This window comes from Ostrinia furnacalis, unplaced genomic scaffold (genome assembly GCF_004193835.3).
Source record: "Ostrinia furnacalis isolate ACB-3 unplaced genomic scaffold, ASM419383v2 OfSCF6932, whole genome shotgun sequence".
NCBI classification, from domain to species: Eukaryota; Metazoa; Arthropoda; class Insecta; order Lepidoptera; family Crambidae; genus Ostrinia; species Ostrinia furnacalis.
Genome location: NW_021137171.1, coordinates 1,398,591 through 1,421,862, shown reverse-complemented (window position 1 = coordinate 1,421,862; position 23,272 = coordinate 1,398,591). Strand labels below are relative to the sequence as shown.

At 36.3% G+C, this 23,272-nt stretch overlaps 2 protein-coding genes across 2 annotated transcripts; one reads left to right on the top strand and one right to left on the bottom strand.

Annotated features, from left to right (window-relative positions):
* Positions 1–4,074: 4,074 nt before the first annotated feature.
* On the top strand, positions 4,075–21,650 carry Gycbeta100B (guanylate cyclase soluble subunit beta-1-like). Its single transcript, XM_028318570.1, has 15 exons — positions 4,075–4,208; positions 6,237–6,255; positions 6,344–6,417; positions 6,607–6,707; positions 7,114–7,232; positions 7,657–7,812; positions 8,485–8,638; positions 9,285–9,439; positions 9,826–9,957; positions 11,568–11,650; positions 12,765–12,935; positions 14,368–14,605; positions 14,990–15,127; positions 15,518–15,675; positions 20,631–21,650. The coding sequence occupies exons 2-15, from the start codon at positions 6,253–6,255 to the stop codon at positions 20,749–20,751; spliced, it is 1,803 nt and encodes a 600-aa protein (XP_028174371.1). The 5' UTR covers positions 4,075–4,208; positions 6,237–6,252; the 3' UTR covers positions 20,752–21,650.
* On the bottom strand, positions 15,978–19,418 carry stops (SOCS domain-containing protein stops). The gene is made up of 3 exons (XM_028318571.1): positions 19,278–19,418; positions 17,059–17,292; positions 15,978–16,639 (listed from the first exon to the last, which is right to left on the bottom strand). Exons 1-3 carry the CDS (start codon positions 19,405–19,407, stop codon positions 15,978–15,980), a joined length of 1,026 nt encoding a protein of 341 aa, XP_028174372.1. The 5' UTR covers positions 19,408–19,418.
* Positions 21,651–23,272: the final 1,622 nt, after the last annotated feature.

The following is a 23,272-nucleotide window of genomic DNA, read 5'->3' as shown; positions in this document are numbered from 1 at the left end:
GATTGAGTTTTGGTTTCATGTTATAATTAATTACCGTAATATAATTATAATGCCAATACAATATCAAAAACTGAAAATTGTAGATTTCCTCTCAGCCAGTTTTAAATATTTTAAAATGAATATCGCGTTTTTACAGAGGCGCGTAAATATTTTAGCTGTAAATATGTATACATTTCACGATAAAGTTGCATTCCCAATGGCATTAACATTATTAAGTATTTAAAACCCGTGTTATTATTTGCATAAATGATTATATTATCCGCCCGAGTTGTTTCCTCTTGGCACTCACGTACAAATACCAAACTAATATTAAAATGTGGAAATAATTTAGGACACACGTGAACTTTATGTAGCATTGGAGTACTTTTGTCGGACTTTATAACTTTGAAAGCTGTGCATTTCGCCACTTGTTACTCTTTATTACACTCACGTACGTTGTATGGTTCACACTGCGTCCCATATAGTGCCGTAAGTCAGCCTTAAGTCCGATGTTACTACTTAACCTGCTATTATAATGCTATTATACTGCTAATGTACAGCCATAGTGAACTTAAGGCTGTCTAATTTGTGCCCAAACTGGTTCTATAAAAGCATTATAGCAAGCTATACAGCTCGTATACAGCTGACATACACAGCTTGTGGAGTACATGTGAACGACTAGTGAACTCTTAAATGGAGTAAAATGTTACTTGGGATATAAACTAAAGGGAGATGTAACAAAAGGGCGGGGCCGGTGTCGCAGCAATATGCCCAAAAACAGAACACATTGCTCGTGACAACAATGATACGACATCATATTACATTATGTCAGCAGTTTACATTGCTTGCATAGTACTAAAGATTATTCGAACCTTGAGTACTTGAGTACCTTGAGATACCGCAGTATCGATGAGCACATTCAAACTAATAGAATGCATTCAATTGCACGTCACTGCGTATGTAGTGGTGCTGTACGTACATAACTTGCAACCTTGTATGCGAACCAATAGTAGTTCTGGATGCGATGTGTGCATGACACACACTCTTCGCAACTTATTGTTTTTATTTTAATTACTTTGTATGTGTGAATTGTTAATGCGACACTGAGTTTCCTATTTAGGAATACTTACAACCTTAGTTACAGTTTTCTTCTATTTCTGTATTTAGAAGCATAATAATTACTATAAATCTGCGTAGTTACTGGAAAAAATCCCTGTTAGGTACTCATGTTACCCAGTAAATAAACTAAAAAAGAGCTAGTGTGTAGGTAACTCTATACTGCCGGTTTCCACTAGGCACGTCCAAGATATGCAGTGACGTGCACCGCAAAGCATACAAATCGATATTATAGTAGACCTACGTAATGGAGTTAAAGGTCAACCTTTCATTTCATACGTACATTCATTATACAAGCTTTCGCCGCGGCTTTGTATGCTAGAACGATAGCTAGATGATTCTGTGTTTTATTTTATTGGAATAAAAACCAAATCTAGATATTTTGAAATCCTTGGGGGAGGCCTTCGTCCAGCAGTGGACGTCTTTCGGCTGAAACGAACGAACGAACGATATTTTCACACTTAATGAAGTGTAAAATGTCAAGAAATTAAAAGAATTAAATATACAAGAACACGACACTCTTATTTACTTATCATAAGCTCAAATCTGCTTTTTAATGGCTTTCACTTAAAAAATAAGACGACTGCCATAAAACCTCTCCTCCTTTATAGGGACGAATTTTCATTTAACTAAAATGTGGTTTATTTCATCTCTATAACTTTTAGAATGATGGACTTTCATAAGAAATATAAATTAGGCGCGGTGAAGTTCTTGTAATTACTTTTAATGGTCACTAAAACATTTTTAATGAGCTACGGCATTAAATACTAGCTGTTTTTAGAAGCGTAGCTAGGCAACTAACGCCCGTATTCACAAACATTACTATGAGATCTCACAGTGCGCGTGGACGCACAGAGTGACACATGAACCAATAGGTCTATTTAACTCTGTGCGTTCGATTTGCTGCTTCACTTTTAAGCAAACATCGTTTGTGAATATGGGCGTAAGGTTCTGATGCAAAAAAAAAACTGGGACTAGGGCCCAGTATTTTTTTTGACGAAGGTAGAATTTTCAGCTGGAATGTTCAATTGCCTAGCTCGCATCAATATCTATAATTAAATAATTATGTATTAAATGACTATGTATATTTTAAAGACCCTTGAAAAAGAGGCTGACAATAATGAATGACTGAGTTTCTTGCGCTGCTTCTTCTCAGCACCAGCATTGGTCCATTTATTGTCCCGAAGCAGTGGTAGGTTTTATACTGGGTTAGTTACTGGGTTACTGGTTAGTTTTATGAGATTTTTTGATTAGTCATGTCACTGCATGTTCATCATCATCATCATTTCAGCCACAGGGCGTCCACTGCTGAACATAGGCCTCCCCCAATGACTTCCACATCGCCCGGTTGGTAGCGGCCTGCATCCAGCGCCTTCCTGCTACCTTTATGAGGTCGTCGGTCACTGCATGATACAGGGATGTCTTTTTTAGGGTTCCGTAGCCAAAATGGCAAAAACGGAACCCTTATAGTTTCGTCATGTCCGTCTGTCCGTCTGTCCGTCTGTCCGTCTGTCACAGCCGATTTACTCGGAAACTATAAGTACTACAGTGATGAAATTTGATGGGAATATGTGTTGTATGAACCGCTACAAAATTATGACACTAAATAGTAAAAAAAAGAATTGGGGGTGGGGCNTGTGTTTAAACATATAGTCACACTTTACTCATTAAAAAAACTAAACAACTTACCATTTTTGTGACGAACGGCCGTTACTATCCAAATAATCACATTATGAATTTAAACTTTCGTCATCACTCCGCAACAAACACGTTCTTACTTGCATAGACCCGTTATTGTATTTAGCGAGCCGTTCAAAGTTTGGCTTAGTAACGTTATGCTTTAACGCTAGATGGCGTAAGAAGGCAATTTTGAAGAAGTGGTCTATTTCATATTGTAGTTTACGTGTCCTTTAGTAAGATGGCGTTGATAACTCATTTTTGCGAAAAATTCGTTTAGTAACGGTTTAACTTTAAAGGTGCGATATAATAATATTTTTTACTATGTATTTTCCATAAATTTATACGAGATGAGAGGTGAAGTCACAGGCATATCTAGTCTAGAGACTTAGTTGCGGCTTTGACTGTAAATAACATAATAAAAGAAACTCAAATAAAAATATCATAGTCATTGTTAACTGTAGAAAAAACCTACAAAACTATGAGTCATCACTATCAGGGTTTGTGTTGTTTTCTGTTTGTCATGTCTAACGAATCGTAAGCTCTTTGTTGACTGACTGGCAAAAAATAAATCTGCTGTTGTTTAAGTTACAGATGAAAAATTAATTTTTTTATCTTAACTTTATTTTTAATTTTACTTACTAACGAGAAAGCTGCGAATTGCTTCATTTGTAAACATAATAATTAGTTACTTTATTTTTTTAAATTACAAAAAGATTTGTTCATAGTTAAAACAGTCATTAAAAAAACGTCTACTACATTAAGCCTCGTTAATGAAATGTAAGCAAAAAAGTACAAGGTAAATACTTAGGGTGGGTTGCACCATCTAACTTTAACTGTGACAAAAGTCAAAAATCTGTCAAACTCCATACAAAATACACCGGTTATCGTAATAGCACAGAATAAGTAATAGTATTAATAAGTAGTTACCGTTAAAGTTAGGTGGTGCAACTCAGCCTTAATGTACGGGGTTCTTAAAACCAACATAGCATTCACCGCATTTATAAGTTTTCCATCCACGCGTTTATTTTTCGCTAACTCAATTCACGTGCTGCCATCTATTGGTGTTTTTAGTCAACACGTCTCAGGAAAATTCCGCTAGATGTCGCTACTGAGACACCCATCCAAATCGTCGTCTAAAAAACTATTTTTCGATTTCAAATAAGGCCTTAAATCATTAATAACATTATCAAAATTATTTTTCATTGAAATGTACTAAGAAATAATAGTTTTAAAACATCAAATACGCAGTTTGTGTTCACCTATATTTGCAGCCAATGGGCAGTCAGTACGCGCCAGGCTTTCGGCGCGATCGGTGTGATAGGGTGTTTCTGTGACCCAAATAACAAAAATAAACATCGTATACATTGCTAAGGCTTCTACGCCACGCAATTAGCACTTATTTTTGTGAAATTTTCCTTAGAAAAAGTGGCAAGGTAAGCTTTTGGACTTGTCTGTGTTGTTTCAGTAGTTTTAGATGGATTTTAGTTCGTATTTTAATTATTTTTGGAAATGTTTTTATTTGTCATAGAAAATAGTTTTTTCGCCTCATAATAAGTTAATTTTTTTATTTTACCTTGGATACACTTGAGTAATTTTTCTTTTTAAAAATTTAGTAATTTTTTACTACATTATTTTATTGTATTACCAGTTTGATTGAGTGTTTTTATTTTGTACGCTTAAAAATGCTGTTTTGAAGTAGAAATAATAATTCTTGTAGTATTTATAGGTACTAATTGTTATATTTCCTTTAATGTCTAAATAAATTATAAAAAATATTGTTGAACAATAAATAATGTTGCTAAACTTCGCTCCGGCGACATGTAGCGCCATCTATTGTCAAAAGCATAGTGGTTGACTTAGTCGCTTTGCTCAATGCTTTATAAGTGCGAACCAAAGATGTGATGTCGTACTTGAGTGTATCACAAGATGTCGCTAGTATTCAGGTAAAGTTTTTTTTTACAATTTATTATTAATTTTAGAAATAAGTAGTTCATCTAAAATAGTGGTAGGTATTTCGAATAATAATTAAAGCTTATTAGGTTACTCTCATTTTGAGTTCTTCCTAGTTTTGGGATTTAAAAATAATTTGACTCAGATAGTAGGTTACATTTTACGTCATCATACTGTCCTATACATACTACGTTTACTAAGTACTACTGGTACTACTATTTTTACCCGACTGCGTCAGAAGGAGGGATATGTTTTTATGTAAGAGTACATTTGCAAAGATTGGCAGGTATTGTCGAAATGCAATAAGTGGCCAAAATATTCCGAAGTTAACTATATTATTTTATAAAATAAATTAATTTATGAAATGTTTATGTAATTAAAAAGATAAGCTAATAAAAGTCAACTCAAACTTGTAATGTGACGTTTGCCCTTCAAAACGATATTAAAGTCGGGACGTTAGCACAAACACTCCGCTCATCCACTTTGTTCTCGGTTTCATACTAATAAACGAACGTTTGCTTATCCGTTGGAATATTTTAGGCACAGTGCATAATTGGATCAGTAAGTAATCTAGTGGCCGTGACGTGCTATAAAAACGTTATAGCCTCCTACTGAGTAGAGACTATGGGTTATTAAGGTTATATGTATAGTATTAAAAAAACATGTTTTCTTTTTTACTTTCTATAATCTGTAAATGGAAGTCTGAAAAACTGTAGTTGTATGACAGAATTTTGTCCATAGATCTACTACTATTCGTACTATCGTAGTCTAGTGTGAAAAGAGTTAGACTCTCGCAAGGTTCTGGATTCGATACCTTGTGTATACAGTGGAAGCCCCTCATCATCATCATCATTTCAGCCATAGGACGTCTACTGCTGAACATAGGCCTCCCCCAATGATTTCCACAATTGGAAGCCCCTAGTTTTAGGAAATTGCAAGAATGAATCGAACTACTAACTTTCCCAAAAAGAAATAAGTTACGACATAGTTTTTTTTTCTTTAGTTAGAGGAGAAGTTAAACCATCGAATTGGTATGATTAATAAACCATATCAGCAGCCTGCTAAGGCGATTAATTATCAAATCAAATCAAATCAAATTTCTTTATTTGCGTAATTAATAATTAATGTTTATAATTAATGTTTGTAACAAATAGAAATAGGCTAAATAGTATGTATACGTTCAAATTAACTACTTGGCTTGGTGTACAATCTTGGTGCATTCTTGGCATGTCTAACACTTCGTTGAAAGAAATAAAAAAACATAAATTACTACTCCATTTGAACTGTGGCCAAAGTGAGTGCTCCAAGAAAAATTAAAATAAAAACAGAGCTTCCAGACAATTCCTTTTATCTTTCATACAAAGTGATTGTGAGATTACTTTGTGAGGGAAATGAGTTCCAGTAGGATAGAAAATGGAAGACAATCCGCCTTTTATCGTAGGTTTTCTGAGAAGTTCTGTAATGTTTTGAATAAGGTAATTAGTGTTTTTATATATTTTTTATTGTTTCAGATAAAAGTGCTTCGAAATGGTAAGATGAACGTTCTTTGGTAAATACGTTAATAATAAAAAGAAAATACTCGTGTAGTACTCGTATGTAAATTACTTTTATTTTTCAGTACGGCTTCGTGAATTATGCTCTTGAGTTGCTGGTAATGCAGACATTCGGGGAAGAAACATGGGAGACGATAAAGTAAGTAATAATTTATTATAATTCTTCTTCTTTTTAACTAATAATTAGACGTGCAATAGACACTCATTAAAATAATATTTTCATTAAATAGGTACTGTTTATTGCAGGAAAGAATAAAGCTTAATGAAATATCCTGTTTAGTTTTATAAGAAAGATTTTTGCTTTTATTTATGTGTATTTTTATTTCAGGAAAAAAGCAGAAGTGGCTATGGAGGGGTCATTCCTTGTGAGGCAGATATACGAAGATGAAATCACTTACAATTTAATAACTGCTGCTGTAGAAGTTTTGCGTGAGTAAAATTGTAGCTTCTGTAGTTAGAATAGATACTATTTTGCAATAAATATGTAGATTCGAAGGTACTGGAATAAGTCGAACCTTAACTTCGAACTCCTCCTATATTCTTCTGATTGATTTCGTTGCGGGTCCAATGACAATTTAACATTCCCTCGGGACGAACTTGACCTTCACTAGTTGGGTTTTTTATTGGCGGTCAAGCTGTAGATCCTGGCTACACAGGAGTTGCAGTGGTGGGAACGAGAGGTGGGAATAAGTAGTCCCGTTGCATAATGTTGCCAGTTCTATTTTCAAAATTGTAGCTGCCTATATTCATTGCTAAATGATGTTATATTGCTACGAAATAAAATTTTATTTTGATTACTGTATTAGAAAATCAAAATTAAAATATAATTTTACAGAAATCCCTGCTGATTCTATCCTAGAGCTGTTTGGGAAGACTTTCTTCGAGTTCTGCCAAGATTCTGGATACGACAAGATTTTGCAAGTGTTGGGTGCAACTCCTCGTGATTTTTTGCAGGTAATTTTCAGGAAAAATAAGACTCGATAGCTCATTTGCATGTTTTTTTTTATCCACAACGAGGAAGATCTTGGCCTGTTTCTGTTATGTGAGCTTTAAGATATTTAAGGTCTTTTATGTGCCATGCCTTTTATTTATTGAAAAAAGTGGCTCAACGGTTTGATTTTTAATTAGCTTTTACTCGCGTAATTAGTCGGACAAGTTAAAGTAGATTATGTTACAACAGTTATAATATTGCTAAGTCCGTATTTTTTCGTGAAGAGACCACTCACCAGACCTTGATATGATATTCACATGGATGACAGTATATCAAGCTATAGGTGGTTACACTTAGCACCTTTAAAATATACTTACCTACTTGTATTATGTATGTTTTGCCATAAAAACATAATGGACTCTACACTCTCTTATCAATACTTTACAGAACCTTGATGGTTTGCATGACCACCTGGGTACGTTGTACCCTGGCATGCGTTCCCCTTCATTCCGCTGCACGGAGCGGCCTGAAGATGGCGCTTTGGTGCTCCACTACTACTCCGACAGGCCTGGACTGGAGCACATCGTTATTGGGATCGTTAAGGTACGAGTTTTTATGTTTTCATATTAAGTACTAGCGGCTACGATTACGTTGATTTTTAATACCCTAATCACTCAGGAAGTTATTCCTGAACCACCGGTTAAGTCCCTGGAGGCATTCCAAGTGGTCCACGAAGACATCGTAATAAACAAGTGATGTAACGTGATGAGTCGAGTCAACACAACGCAAACGGCGCACAGTGGGCAATAAATCGACCTCCCCTTTCATAGGATTTTGAAAAAAATATAAGTGGTCCCTGACAAGACAGAAATTTGGTAAAATGGTCCCTCGTGACATAAAGGTTAAGAACCACTGAACTAGTAGATTCAAATAGGCTCAGTACTTAGTTCCAGAGATTGCTTCGTTTATTCATTTCAGCTAAATTACATCCACGGTCAAAGGCCTCATAAGGATTTTATACGACCGGTCCTGCGCTGCCCGCATCCAGGTGATTCCTGTGACCTTCACCAGATCGTCGGTCCACCTAGTGGGACTTTTATAATAGCAAACAAAATGTTTTAGTATTTAAAGAAAAACTATGGGATGTCGTAAAATTGCTCTATTTAGATCTCTTTTGGATTGCAGCTTTGAACTCCTCTGAGAAGCAATCACAAAATCAGTTTCCTTCTAAAGCGTCACTTATCTTTCTACTTAATTGGTTCTTCTAATTTCCAGACCGTGGCCAGCAAACTCCACAACACCGAGGTCAAGGTGGAGATCCTGAAGACCAAGGAGGAGTGCGACCATGTCCAGTTCCTCATCACGGAGACTTCCACCAGCGGTCGAGTGTCGGCACCTGAGATTGCTGAAATTGAGACTTTGTCTCTTGGTATTTATTTTACTATTTGATACTAGCTTTCCGCCCGCGGCTTCGCCCGCGTGGAATTTTGTCTGTCACAGAAAAACAATATCGCGCGCGTATTTACTCACCGTTTAGACCTACCCTGGAATACGACAAACATTTTAAAACCAAAATTAGCTCAATCGGCCCAGCCGTTCTCGAGTTATAATCAGACTAACGAACATCAATTCATTTTTATTTATATAGATAGATTACCTATCTATCAAAATTGCTGTCTAATTTCTCAGGTCAGAGTGTGAGCTATGGTAAGTACATACTAGCATATTATGGCTACTTAAATAAAAAAAAATGGTAAATCGGAAACAAACCGGTTATGAATATTGAAAAGGACTATTACAATTTAGGCGGTAATTACTAGGAGGCGATCCTACGAATGTTTCCCTTGAATAATAAAATTGACTACTTCAGCTCGAACCTTCCATTTTGACACATATTTCAAAACTTTAAACATAGGTAGCTCAATGGTTAGACAACAAAAACCATTAAAGATTTGTTTCTTTGTCTTTTTAACTACGAAAATTTTTATCCGTAGATAGATCTAAAAAGTAATCCATTTGCCATCCATTTTTCAGTCAACCTAGCTAGCTATCCTTCATAATACATCTGGTTCCAGAGCCAAAAGTGAGTCCAGCCACATTCTGCCGGGTGTTCCCGTTCCACCTGATGTTCGACCGGGAGCTGAACATCGTCCAGGCCGGCCGTACTGTCTCCCGCCTGCTGCCCAGGGTCACTAAGGCGGGCTGCAAGATTACTGATGTTCTGGATACTGTAAGTTTTGTATTGAAGAAACCCATTAGAGGCATTTTCTATGATTTTTGCATACAGTCCCCACAATGACTAGGCCCGTTTGTTAGGGAAGCGTGATGATAAGATAAGAATGCATACAGTCGTCTAATACGACATGCACAGGACTTGTTATGGATCCGAGTGGATCTATTCTGCTCTGTAGGAAACACGGAAATTTTACCGAATAAGAAGCGATCACGTTATGTATTTGAAATCAAGAATTACCTGTATTCTAACCTGAAAATCGCGATACGAATTATATTCGCACCACTCCTATTCATATTTAACTTAAAATAAATCAATCGAATTGCTCTTATTTGAAATATTATGTCCCATTGATTCACTAAGGAAATATTCTTTATTGGCAGGTGAGACCTCATCTTGAGATGACGTTCGCAAACGTGCTGGCACACATTAACACGGTCTACGTGTTGAAGACCAAGCCTGAGGAGATGAGCGTGACCGACCCTCATGAGGAGATTGCTTCACTCCGTTTGAAGGTACAGTATAAGGAATTTATCTTACGAATATCTCCTTTGCATAATACCATTTCAAACTTAGAGGCACTTCCAAGGCAAATGTCCCATGACCATCCTAGACTGCATCTCACTTAACATCGGGTGCGATTGCGGTCAAATACTTACCTTGTAAGGTAAGTGCCCCCTACTTCGGTATATTAAGGCTCTTAGGACTTTAACAATTTATTTAAAAATAACCAAGGATGATATCAGTATGAAAGCTTTTGTATGCTAAAGTTTGGTCTTTTGACAGTAACTTAGTACATTAATTATAGTTATATTGTTTAAACTTTTTTTAATATTAATTGTTCTGCGGACCTCTTGTTTGGATCCTGTTTCGTGATAAAATTTTGCTCTGTTTCTAAGTTCGTGAACTCATGTCCCCTATTTCGGGATAAAGATTTACGCATCGAGTTAGGATATTTTAACCCTATACTTGGCAAAGTCGGTTTTGGTTAATATTTGTGATTTACACTGTAAATATTGGATTTAGGACGAGTAAAAATCATGTAAAAAATACGAAAAAAAATCTTAGGTATGTAGTTTTGGAAATATAGTATGTATCTTTAAGTGCACATTGCCAGCTTTGTAATAAAATTAAAACATGGTTTATTTGTTAGTAGAAATTAGTTATTTAAATGAAAATTACTACAAAACCTTAAGCTATACCTTATTTGAGAAATAAAAAATAAGTATCTTTTACAAAAAACTGAAAACAAAGTAAAAAAACCACTTCAAAATCTGTAACTCCTTGCAAGTATAGCTGCATTTGAATGTATGAGAACCACTCCATCAGCTTTGTTGGAGTACCTCCTGATTCGCAGACCCCTCTTACCATCCAGGAGATGCAAATGCAGATAGGACATATTATGGGAATCCTGCAAGACCATTAAAAAAATACGAGGGGTATTGACGCCAACTGGTACCTAACTGTGTTCACGTTTTCGATTGAAGATATTTTGATACCCAACCTGCAGTGGAAACGCAAGATAGCGGAAATGGATCTCTGGAACTCCCTAGGAAACTATTCAGCAGTCGAACTGGCTGAAATTCTTCAATCACCAGCTTTATAACCAGGTACATGCAGCAGCCTGGATAGGCTGCTCGCTTTTTGGGGTAATCTGGCTTGTTTGGAGTAGGAAGATAACCACCCAAGAGGATCAGGAGGCTAAAAGCGGTTTCTAATTCATCAGCTGAAGTGTCACCGCTACTGACTTTCGACCTGGTTCCAGATTTTGCAACCGGAACTAGGATATTGACTTACTTGACTTATGGTCCTATGTCCCCTAGATGGGGCAGAGGGCGTCCACAACAGTCCTCCATCGCGCTCGGTCTTGAGCTAAGTGTTTGATCTCGCTCCAAGTCTTGCCGATCTTCTTCGCCTCGTCTGCCACAGTGCGCCGCCAAGTTTGCTTGGGGCGACCACGTTTGCGCTCTCCTTGGNGTTTTTGTAGTAATAAAGAATTTTTATAAAGAACATTCTATTTGCTTATTATTTGAGCTAGAAGAAAAACTTACGAACTTATGTACTATCACGAACTAGTAGCCGTTTACCTTACTGCATTAAAAAAATAATTTTCCTTTCTTGACAGGGCCAAATGCTGTACATCCCTGAAACTGATGTCGTGGTGTTCCAATGCTACCCCAGCGTGACCAACTTGGATGATCTAACACGGTACGTTGTCCACCATGATAAGATAGATTAAGTTACGAGTACATTTATTGATTATTAAGCGTAGAAACCTCACGTAATAGTGATAACGCCATCTTGCATTATCAATCAGTGTCTTAATTGCAATAGGGATGTTTCCTGGGTAAAAAAGCAAGAGTTTTAATTAGTCCGTCAGTTAGCTTATCAAAAACTACTCGTACACATACGACACGTATTTTTCACTTTTTAAAACTAATGAAAATGTAAAGAGATAAAGCGTGCCAAAGTTCTAAAGAAAAGGCCCGTGACGTCAGTGAGTGCGTAAAAGTGCAGCACTTTGTGACGTCGCGCGGAACTTCAATGCACTATAACTCAATACTCAATACTCAACTTTGTAATTATTTGTTTGATTTACAATTCAAAATATACGTGTCCAATATTTTTTATATTAAAATTGACGGACTAAAAAAATTTTTTTAGGAAACTAGCCTATTGATGTTGCATAGGCTCATGTTGTATACCAGCTACAAAGTGATATCAAGTGGAGTTGTGAACCCAGTTGTTTCAACTCATACTAGAAGAAGAAAGAGTAGAAAACGTGATCTAATAGGGCGATGCTACATTATGCTGTAGCCCGCGCCAGAAGAGACTAGCAGTAATACAATAAAATCGGCTCAAAGAGATACTAAACTTTCCTAACATAATGAACTACATACTTGCCTTTGCAAAGATCCTTACGACACCTAGGTGTCCTTCATCTAGTTTTAGCTATTTGAAAATGTTAAATGTAATTTTTACTAACGCGGACTGTACATAATAGATACGCTACTACAGGGATGGCGAACCTTTATATCTCAACGTGCCAGCGTTTTCAGAAAAAAATGTTTGATGTAGTCATAGACGTGCCATCAAATAACACCTAATGCTATCAATGAGGAGTATAGTACAAGTGGCGCCACTGGCGAGTGACAAGGCCTTACCACAGCCTTACTTTACAGTGGCACTAACGGACGACTTATTTACTATTTTATTTTATAGTGAATTTTGTGATTGGTGGCGTGCCCTCAATATTGTGGCGCGTGCCATTGGTTCGCCATCCCTGCGCTACTATATCCTGACGTAACATTTCTCTATCCAGCCGTGGACTCTGCATCTCCGACATTCCTCTCCACGATGCCACCCGCGACCTGGTGCTCATGTCGGAGCAGTTCGAGGCTGACTACAAGCTGACCCAGAACTTGGAGGTCCTGACTGATAAGTTGCAGCAAACCTTCAGGGAGCTGGACTCGGAGAAACAGAAGACGGACAGGTAATGAAGCAAAAAGCAAATCATATTCAGTGCTTAAGTCCTTTCCAAGGCACTTATACACGTCCCAAATATAGCTTGCCCTACCAACACTTCGGCTCAACATATTATGGGCAGGTGCTGTGAAGAAGTGGCGGCTACAAACTAAATGTGTATATGTTACGGCTAAAGATAGTTGTGAACATAAACTTAAGTTTAGCCGGCTAAACTTAAGTTTATCTTCGAGAAGCAGCTAAAGTTCGATAGCATGTTAGTTTGCGTCGTGATATTCCATCTTTAGCCGGCTAATGTGCACATTAGCCAAAACGAAACGGCTAAAAATGTATTCGAAGGGCGCGCCAGGCCGGCGGAGGGCTTGAGGTGGGGAGACAACGCGCGCGCAGTTTTATTTTGTAATTTTAAATACCTACAGAAGATTCAATTGTAATGACCAAATGGTATCTTATTATTTTATTTTAATGATTAGGTTTAGGTAGATATTGTTTTAAGTGATTAATATTTTGTTATTGTAATAATTGTAATTTTGAATACCTACATAGGTACATAAAAGTATGTGTAATGAAAGTGATTATTTTTTAATACAGTAAAGGTGGAATTCATTCATATTATGGCAGTACCGGTCTCGCCGTTTTCACGAAAATCATTCTAAAAAACACTACGGCAACAACCGTCGATTTTACATTAGAGTTTCATAGAGAGCAGACTTGTTGTTGCAAAATATTGTGAATAACAGTACGGGTATAGGTGTATAAAACATTTATGTGAAGATTGTTAGTGTCATATTGGACTGGAGCACAGCGTCGGAACGTGTTAATAAAGTTTTCGTGTCAAAATAGTAAACATTATTACATTGTTTCCTTTTCCATTTCCTTCTACATTCTTAGCCAAGGGCTTGCGGTTACACTTAAGTTTAGCCGGCTAAAGATAGAAGAAACTAACATTAACACCTCGTCGAAGATAAACTTAAGTTTAGCCGGCTAATCTTAAGTTTATGTTCACACCTATCTTTAGCCGTAACATATACATCCCACTGCTGATAACAGGTTTCACTCCTAATCCCCTAGTAGTGGATTAGCAAAAATGCTTTGTGACCTCACTAAGGCAGTGGAAAGTAACCAAAATTACAGTAAGGTCAGATCTGAATACGTCACGAAATATAGTCAGCTTGGTCATCATCAACCTCCGTAACTTAAATTGCATAATTATATTTAGTCATCACTACGAAAGTGCTGCCGCCGCTAAGTTGTAGGCACTAAGATAAAATTCAAATCACGCTGTGATATGACTCGAATTTTATGTATCACCAAGACTTTATTTGACAATAATCTTTAGGTAGTATTCGACTCATACCTGCTGAGTAGAGAAATGAGTCAGTGTAAGAAACTAACGATAAATGGCTAACTTTCTTCGGTTAACTATAACCTGTAATTTCCAGACTCCTCTACTCCGTGCTGCCCATAAGCGTAGCTACCGAGCTCCGCCACTGCCGACCAGTTCAAGCCCGTCGCTACGATCCAGTGACCCTACTCTTTAGTGGCATCGTCGGCTTCGCCAACTACTGCGCTCGGAACACCGACCATAAGGGCGCCATGAAGATCGTCAGGATGCTGAACGATCTGTATACTGCGTTTGATGTTCTGACCGATCCGAAGAGGAACCCTAATGTTTATAAGGTTCTTTATTGTAGCTTGGTATTAAAAGTTACATCACTAAGCTCTTTTAAAAGGTACCTAATAGAATCCTTAAAAGTGAGAGAATACAATAGAGTTTTAACTACAATGTCCTCAATATTTGCTCTAATAAAACACAGATCAAAATCAACATGAACAGAACCATAGACAGAAGCGAGTCGTATAGGTATTATATCGCAACCATCTGATAAAATTAGCTAGCTAGGTTGTTCATTAACCACCGGCATCCAACCAACTGCATTTTACCAGATGGCTGGTAAACATGTGAGGTCCAATATTTTCATAAACAAATCCACAAAGATCTTGCGCGTTGAAGGTTGCTTCTGAAATCTGCAGGAACTGTTTTCTATACTAATTAATTTGCAGGTGGAGACAGTTGGAGACAAGTACATGGCAGTGTCAGGACTGCCGGAGTACGAGGTGGCTCACGCCAAGCACATTTCACTGCTGGCACTGGAGATGATGGATCTTTCGCAGACAGTGACCGTTGATGGAGAGCCTGTGGTAAGTTTAAAAGTTTTTAGTCCACTTAAAATAATAAAAAATTGCAGAGCTTTTTAAACTATCGATCTGATTACGGTCAAGCAATTCATTTATAAGATTTAAGATATAAGAAAAGATCACACCTTACTTGTTATCAACACCGATAGAAAAAAAAGCAAAAGCAACTTCGACCACAGCAACGCGTGCAGATCGCCATCGCCGACTCGATCACGGCGCGATCATATAGGCCAATGACAGATCACGCGGACTGTCATGAGTCGCGGGACTGACGTGTGCTTGAAGCTTAACTAATTTGAACCCTGTACTAATCTAAAACTGCCTTGAAGTAAATAAATTGTCTCTTACAAATTACCTGGATTATATGTATTATGATGATATTATTTCATTCAGGGTATCACCATCGGCATTCACTCTGGTGAGGTGGTGACAGGTGTCATCGGCCACCGCATGCCTCGCTACTGCCTCTTCGGTAACACTGTCAACTTGACCAGCCGCTGCGAGACCACTGGCATCCCTGGGACTATCAATGTCAGCGAGGATACTTACAGGTGAGACTTTGTGATAATCAAAATACGCCTGCAACATGTATGCTCATCTGGTAAAAGTGTATCACAACACCGTGTTTATTGACATGGAAGTTTTTAGCGGCACCACATAGGTTGTTAAGTAATTTTGTGTGTCTTTCCGTATTTGCTTAGAACTGAAGTATCTAATTACATAGTTCCCATTAAGATACTAATAAAATAAAGTTCCCAGACGTTGTTCTGGACTGGCTAGACTGAAATTTAAAAAAATATGGGTGCCTGATATCAATATTACTACAATAAGACACCAAATAAAAACAAACTCTTTAATCATCAAACAAGTCCAAATATCTTTGCAATGACACAGGTATAGGTAATTTCGCGATACCAAAAGGTAGTTCAAAGTTCTTCCACAGCATTTCTCTTATAATACATCTGCACATGTGCTTCAACTCTACTGGTTTTAATCCACATCTGGAAGTAGGAACCAAATGATCCTCTAATATTTCTCCATACTTTTCCAAAGCTACTTTCCTTTGGTAATTATAGTCTTCGGGCAGTTCTAATTCTTTGAAAACGTTTCTATCTACCGTAAAATTCACTCTTGGCACTGCTCTTAAAGTGAGCTTAAGACACGTCACCAGTTCATACGGATATACTCTGTTGTACTCTTTGAGTCTATCTAAGATGGATTCTACAGGGTTAGTGGATACAGCTTCTGAAGAGATTCTAGCTCCAAATCTTAGGAGAATCATCAGCATTTCTGCAGCACCCATTTGGATGACTACCCTAACTGGGGATGCTTGGCCACAGCTTTCCAATGGGACGTCAATGAAGCGATATGTTTTGTCTCCCTCGTTGTATTCAAGGTTGGCATTTGTAGCGTGATCTAGGAAGTAGACTAGTGCATGAACGTTTTCTTCTTTATCCATGAAGTCTGACTTCCAACCAGCCAAAAAGTAAGGGGCAGATGTACCAAAGATGGCCCCTGAAAAAATACATAAAGGATTAAGAATTTAAATAATGTCGCAGTTGCTCTATTATCATTATTGTAAAATCATTATGGGAGAGGACTTTCTGTGGCTGAAAATTACAATGATGATGATGACGATAGTGAAGATGGTGATGGTCTATTATCTGTGATATTTTGCTTTAAGCAGAGAATCAAACACTTGAGTCATAATCATAAAAATATCAGTTATTTAAGCTAGCAGCAAGTTTGTTTCTTCGCTAGTCTGGGATTTTGCTAAGACTAATTTGGTTGGGACTAAAGTCATCGACCGACAAACAGCGCACCTAGCTATATACTGTTCCATGTTATGTAGATTTAATAAATGCTAATTTGCAACAAAACATTACAGTCTGGTGTGTAGTCAATCGACTACATTATTTACTTTGTACACTTACCCAAAAATATTCTCTCAAAGGTCTTCTCACAAGCGTACATCTCATCCAACAGAGCTGCCACCGTACCATTATCTTGTAAGCTCCAATCGAAGGCAAGTTTCATGGCTATGTACAGAACGTTATGGTATTTCCCCATGAGGCATACGTCTCCGTTGCTTGACTTGCAAGAATTGTGATATCGGAGAGCTGACTGCACGAAGTTCTTGCACGAAACTTCGTCGGATTTGTTTTGACCTGTAACAAGATAACCTCTTTAAGAAAGTATGCACACATTAGAAAATAATGTTATGAATATAAGTTTTTTCTTTATTTAACATTTTTAATGAACATGGAGACTAAGTATTTGAAAGACAAAAATAAGGAACATTTTGAACAAAATTTGAAAGCATCGATATCGGCTTTGATCTTTTGCCTTCTTTTGCCTTGAGTTATATCAAAGGAGTTTCAAAAACCTACTGTTTTTATTCTGATATACATAAAAACTAGAGACTACCTATTTAAACATTGAGATGATGAAGATTTAGAATGTAGAGAAACTGATATTATTTCAGGCTCTAAGCTATATTTAATCTTATTGTTTTGTTATATCTAAAGGAGATTTAAGTTTATAGTATTTATAGTACCATTGGTTTCTGCATACAAATTGTAAACAAATAACACGACGGTATCCTGATTTACAGTACCACTTTGTAGGCCTACTTAGCTCGTTTCTACTTATTTAGCATACTTGAGTTGCTTACAAAGGTGGGTGGTGTGGACAAGAATCTATAGCATTACCTTCATACACCCAAGTTTACGAACTGACTGGTAAAGTTTTCAACAGATATTAGTGAACAGTAATAATCCGTAAATGAGTAGCGAAAACCGAGTTCTTGTGGCGAGAACAAGGCAGGTATTTGACCGCAATGGCACCTGAGGGCTTAGTGTGAGTTTACTACATGAAACGTCCTCACTCACTATTGTTAAAAAAATATGAAAATTTTAGTTCTTGAGAGCACTATCCGTCATACATTTCATGTAATTTTTTTAGGCGCTCACTAGTGACAACGTTTCATGTAAACTCACACTAAGCCCTCTGGTGTTATTTGTTTAAAAGTATTAGATAAAGCCACCGTATGCTCTTGGGAAAGAACTTACTTACTGTAAGGCTGAGTTGCACCACCTTATTTTAACCGTGAATTTAATCATAACCGGTATTTTTACCAAAAACCTTTTATTTGTATGGAGTTTGACAGACTTTTGAAGTTTGTTAAAGTAAGAGTAAGATGGTGCAAATCAGTGGAAGTTACGTGTTAATAACAAAAAGATTTTCGTTAAGACTTTCGTTTTCAGTAAAAAAGTTGATTTCAATGGCCCGTACACTAAAATATTATTGAGATAAAGTGATATATTTTATCAACAATCGATGACGAAACATGCAATAACAAATAGATATAATAGACTTCTGATTACATAGTTACATTCCATTAGATATAACCAGATAAAAGAAGAGATAGCAATTAATATTAGTTACGGTTAAAATGATTCGCAACTTGAACCTTATCTGATCGTTTTGCAACGCTTTCTTTCTTTGTCGTTTAACTTCGATTAACAAAAGTGATTTTCCTTTTGTTTCTATTGATCTGGAAAAATTGCGGAGTTGTAATAGCTAAGTGGTTAAGTTAATGTTATCTAAGTTTTGTTTTGTTTTTGGCGACTGGAGCGCAATAGTATTTTTTATGAAGATGAAAAAATTGTTTATCTATTCTGCAGTGCGCTGATTTTTCTATTAGGTAATAACTAAGTCTAACAAATAAGTTCTTTTTTTATTAATAAAGCGTATGTGGAAGTAACTATGTATCTAAAATGATGCAAAAATGGTATGTCATCTGTATGGCTTTGTTGCACCATCTTACTTTAACTTTACAAAAGTAAAAAATTTGTCAAACTCCATACAAAACACACCGGTTATCGTCATAGTTACTGTTAAAGTTAGGTGGTGCAACCCAGCCTAAATATTATTAAAATTTTAATTCACTAATTTCAACTGTCAAAACGTATGAAAAAAGGGAGTCAGTTGTTTCCATAAAATGGCCCCACTTTTCTTTTTTCTTTTCTTTTATCTAGGCTGTATTAATCTTAGTATTACTCAAGCAACTTTAACCGACTTTAGAAAAAAATCCACTGTATGTAAGTATTTTGTCTTTGAATAGTCCATAAAAACTTTAAAAAATAACAACCTTTGGCACATCCAGCAATGACAGTATTGAAGTATTCGACTAGTTCTCTCCTCTTGAACCGCATGTTCAAGGAATCTCTGTCCATGGTGCTAAACACCTCTTCGAAGTAAAAATCCATAAACGAATCCATTTTTGGCACTAGAATTTATCTTTTACACATAAAACCAAAATATTTAAATGAGACACATCACTGTTGACGTTACGATTTTATTTTTGTTTTATTAGTGGCCAGTTATTTCCAAACGAATTTGAATTTTGACTTTTATTTTTATTTTCGAATGTTGCAATCCTTTTTGTTTGGATGTTTGTTTTAAAAAGTTTCCACTCTCTTTTGTTTTTGGAACGAAACGTTCAAAAAGTTTTAAGTACACTTTTGTTTATATTGAACACTGATTTAGATGTTTTATTTTATGTTGATAAATTATTTAGGGATGAATTTCATGTGTTCTTTTTCTAATTTCGTAAAATTGATTATGTTTAGTCACTTTTACACGTTACTAAGTAATCATACAACTAAATGTAAGTTTTTACTTTGAAATAAAAGTAACGCCTACTCAGTATGACAGACAAAACCGCAGTAATAGGAAATCACATGGTGCCTCACAGTTTTTTTCCTAGAAAACCCTGTAAGTGCATAATCTGCTTACATCGGTCGCGTTGGGAAGCCTTACTGTGCCAACTTGAACACATCCGTGGCACGTGGTTCCGTACAAATAAAAAATAGAGGAAATTATTCAACCTTATATGCCGTGTCTTGTATAGCAAGATATGGTTTTTAAAAACACTTCGATATAGGATTATAACACCTGGTTCAAACTGCGTTACGATACATTGTTAACTGACTTAGGAATTGAGATTGAAAAGAGTAAATTACTTTACTGATTAACAATCAATATTTGACAATCATATTAGATTTTTGAGTCTCCAACTGTATACCGAAGCCTAACTATTAAAAACCTATAGGTAGCCCCTATTAGACAAGCGAGGGAAAAAAATTACATTGTAAATGTACTAAAATTAATTTTGAAAGTAACTAGCTACAAATACTACTAAATCTCTGCTTAACTCAATTCAAATGAGAGTTTATGTTTGAACTAACTAGAACTAGCTGTGTCCGCGAGTTCGTACACGTAAAAATAGTTTGAATATTTTTTCACGTTTTCGCAGTATTTTTCATTGGTGCTCCGCTGCTATTGGTCATAGCGTGATGATATTTAGCCTATAACCTTCCTCGGTAAATGGACTATCCAAAACAGAAACAATTTTTCAAAAAGAACTAGTAGTTCCTACGATTAGCGCGTTCAAACAAACTTTTTTAACTTTTTAAAATTAGTATATTGTTTTACCTTACAGCTATTTGATGAGAGAAGATAACTTCGATGAGCAGTTCGAGCTGACCTACCGTGGCCACGTCTCCATGAAGGGCAAGGCTGAACCGATGCAGACCTGGTTCCTCACCAGAAAGAAGATCTAATCTTCCATGACCTGGATCAGAAGGGTCATCAGTATCAGGGACAATCTGGTGGAGTGGATTGAGGTTCTGAAAAGAATTGGTAGGACCGTTATGAAGAAGTAATTCGTTCTGTATGTGCTTTCTATGATAAACATAGAACTATGCATTTCGTGTAACAGTAGAGTAATTTGTTATAATACTATGTTCAACATAAACACTACGCAATTTAAAAGCATTATAACGATATGTATGCATTCATATATGGTACGATATTATTAATATTATTATACTTACAACATAAATATTATTATATTAATTATACAATGTAATTTCACAAATTCAATTGACCTTAATCAGTTTTAACAATAAGTAAAACAATATTTGATATCATAGAGTGGCATATACTGTAAAAAGTGAAGAAAATTATTATGATAAAAGATGGAAAAGTAATTAGAATATCAATTAATTAATCTACATTTGTTCTGTGTCTTATTAGTTGATGTGTTAGTAAGAATATAAATGTAGTAAAATTAAATGTTAGGAACCACATTATTAACTGTATTTCAACAAGGTTTAAGGTTTGATTTTGACTGTAACGACAGGCTGTAGTAAAATCAACCATTGCTTTCGTTGGTGTTAAAATCAATCCTTTTATACATATTAAAATCTAGTTGTAGTTGTAAATGTTTTCATGGCCTGTACAAATGACGGCATATAAACCTAAAGGTTGAAGAATTTTAAAACTTATTACCACGAAATAGGTGCGAATTTTCAAACAAATCAATAGTTTTATGTGCTTTATAAAAGAAACAAGGCCTAGCAAATATCAAAACGTATCTTTCTATAAACTGTTATTGAAAAATGATTTATTTACTCTCGTTACGTATGTTTTTGATATTTCTAAATATTTATCAACAATATCTAGTCAAGAATGGTATTACTTTAAGCTTTAACTATAGCTGCACTAAATGTATTTGAAGTCTTTTGAAGAATTATTTGTTATTGTGATAGTCAATAAAGTGTATATCAAAAGAAGAATAGTAATGTGATTTTTCAATCATCATCATCAGCTGGTAATTCAGTCTCCACTACAGGAGTACGACTCTCAAATTCCATCATTTCAACTACACGGCGTCCACTGCTGAAAATAGGCCTTCCCCAATGATATCTAAATTGGCCGATTGGCAGCAGCTTGAGTGCTTTTATTCTATTCGAAACCACCCGGGAATGTTTCGCTAAAGATAAATAACATAATTAATAAGCAGGCCTATTTACGAACATCTTCAATTCTCCCCATTACGTTTGGAGACATCAATAGTTCTATCCGTGCTGAGTTAAATATAAATGTAACGAATAAGAAGTTTATACGTTCCATCTTAAATCTTCAAGTGAGCAAGGAGGTCGTATAATAAAGCATCTAAGAATAGAGCCGTAGAGCGCTAGCCGTAAAATCTCGCAAGTCCATCTATTTCAATAACTAGTGGATCTGGTCTGCCAATCAGCTCTACTGGTTTATGGTCCAGTTATCGATACTCTGTGGTGTAAACACGAGGATACAGTTATACAAATTGACAAGTACAGTCAGAGCTATTTGGGTCTTGTAAATTGAGTACATGATATGTCTCTATATTATTTGAATTTGGATGTAAAGGTGGAATGGTTTTCAATAATATTTTTATAGCACGCTCCATCGCTCTTTGGGTGACCTTGAGCCTTCTTATGAGGCCCATAGTAAACGACCACGGAGTTTCCCTGCGTGATCGAATCAGAAATGAGGAGATCCGTAGGAGAACCAGAGTGACTGACATAGCCCGCAGAATCGCTAAAATCAAGTGGCAGTGGGCGGGGCACATAGCTCGAAGAGCTGATGGCCGCTGGGGCAGGAAAGTTCTTGAGTGGCGACCACGAGCTGGAAGACGTAGCGTGGGCAGGCCTCCCACTAGGTGGACCGACGATCTGGTGAAGGTCGCGGGAAGTACCTGGATGCAAGCGGCGCAGGACCGGTCTTTGTGGAAATCCTTGGGGGAGGCCTTTGTCCAGCAGTGGACGTCTTTCGGCTGAAACGAACGAACGAACGAATATTTTTATAAGGTAATTTGGATTCATTACATTTAGACCTCAAAGTTAGTTATTAGCTAGTATTCAATCTCTTGATTGTCAGATGCAGTAGCTTATGACCAACTCGACAAGCCACATAATTTTATTGGTCTTAGAAGCTTCACATACGTAATTAAAATAATATAGGCTAATTATCTATAGTACTACAGAGTTTAACCACCTCGTTCTCAACAAACAAAAGATGACATCACCAATATTATTTAAAAATAAAAAAAAAATAAAATAAAAAATGTATTTATTGCCTTCGAACCATTAGACATAGGTAGGTACAGGTAGTTAGACTTACAACTAATAAGTACACTGAAGGCAATTGGACCTGGCTCAGTATACGTTGTAAGTATTGTTGTATTTATTTTATCATCACAAAAATATTATTCAGTATCGTATCTCTTAACCAAAAAAAAATGCAATTATATAAGTCCAC

Excerpts from the sequence above, each read along its gene's own strand:
- Gycbeta100B (XM_028318570.1), top strand. Across the intron at positions 12,936-14,367 it reads GAGAAACAGAAGACGGACAG|ACTCCTCTACTCCGTGCTGC; the intron begins GTAATGAAGCAA and ends TGTAATTTCCAG. Across the intron at positions 14,606-14,989 it reads GGAACCCTAATGTTTATAAG|GTGGAGACAGTTGGAGACAA; the intron begins GTTCTTTATTGT and ends ATTAATTTGCAG.
- stops (XM_028318571.1), bottom strand. The coding sequence starts at position 19,407 with ATGGATTCGTTTATGGATTTTTACTTCGAAGAGGTGTTTAGCACCATG. Across the intron at positions 17,293-19,277 it reads CATTGCTGGATGTGCCAAAG|GTCAAAACAAATCCGACGAA; the intron begins GTTGTTATTTTT and ends ATCTTGTTACAG. Across the intron at positions 16,640-17,058 it reads CTTTGAGAGAATATTTTTGG|GGGCCATCTTTGGTACATCT; the intron begins GTAAGTGTACAA and ends GTATTTTTTCAG.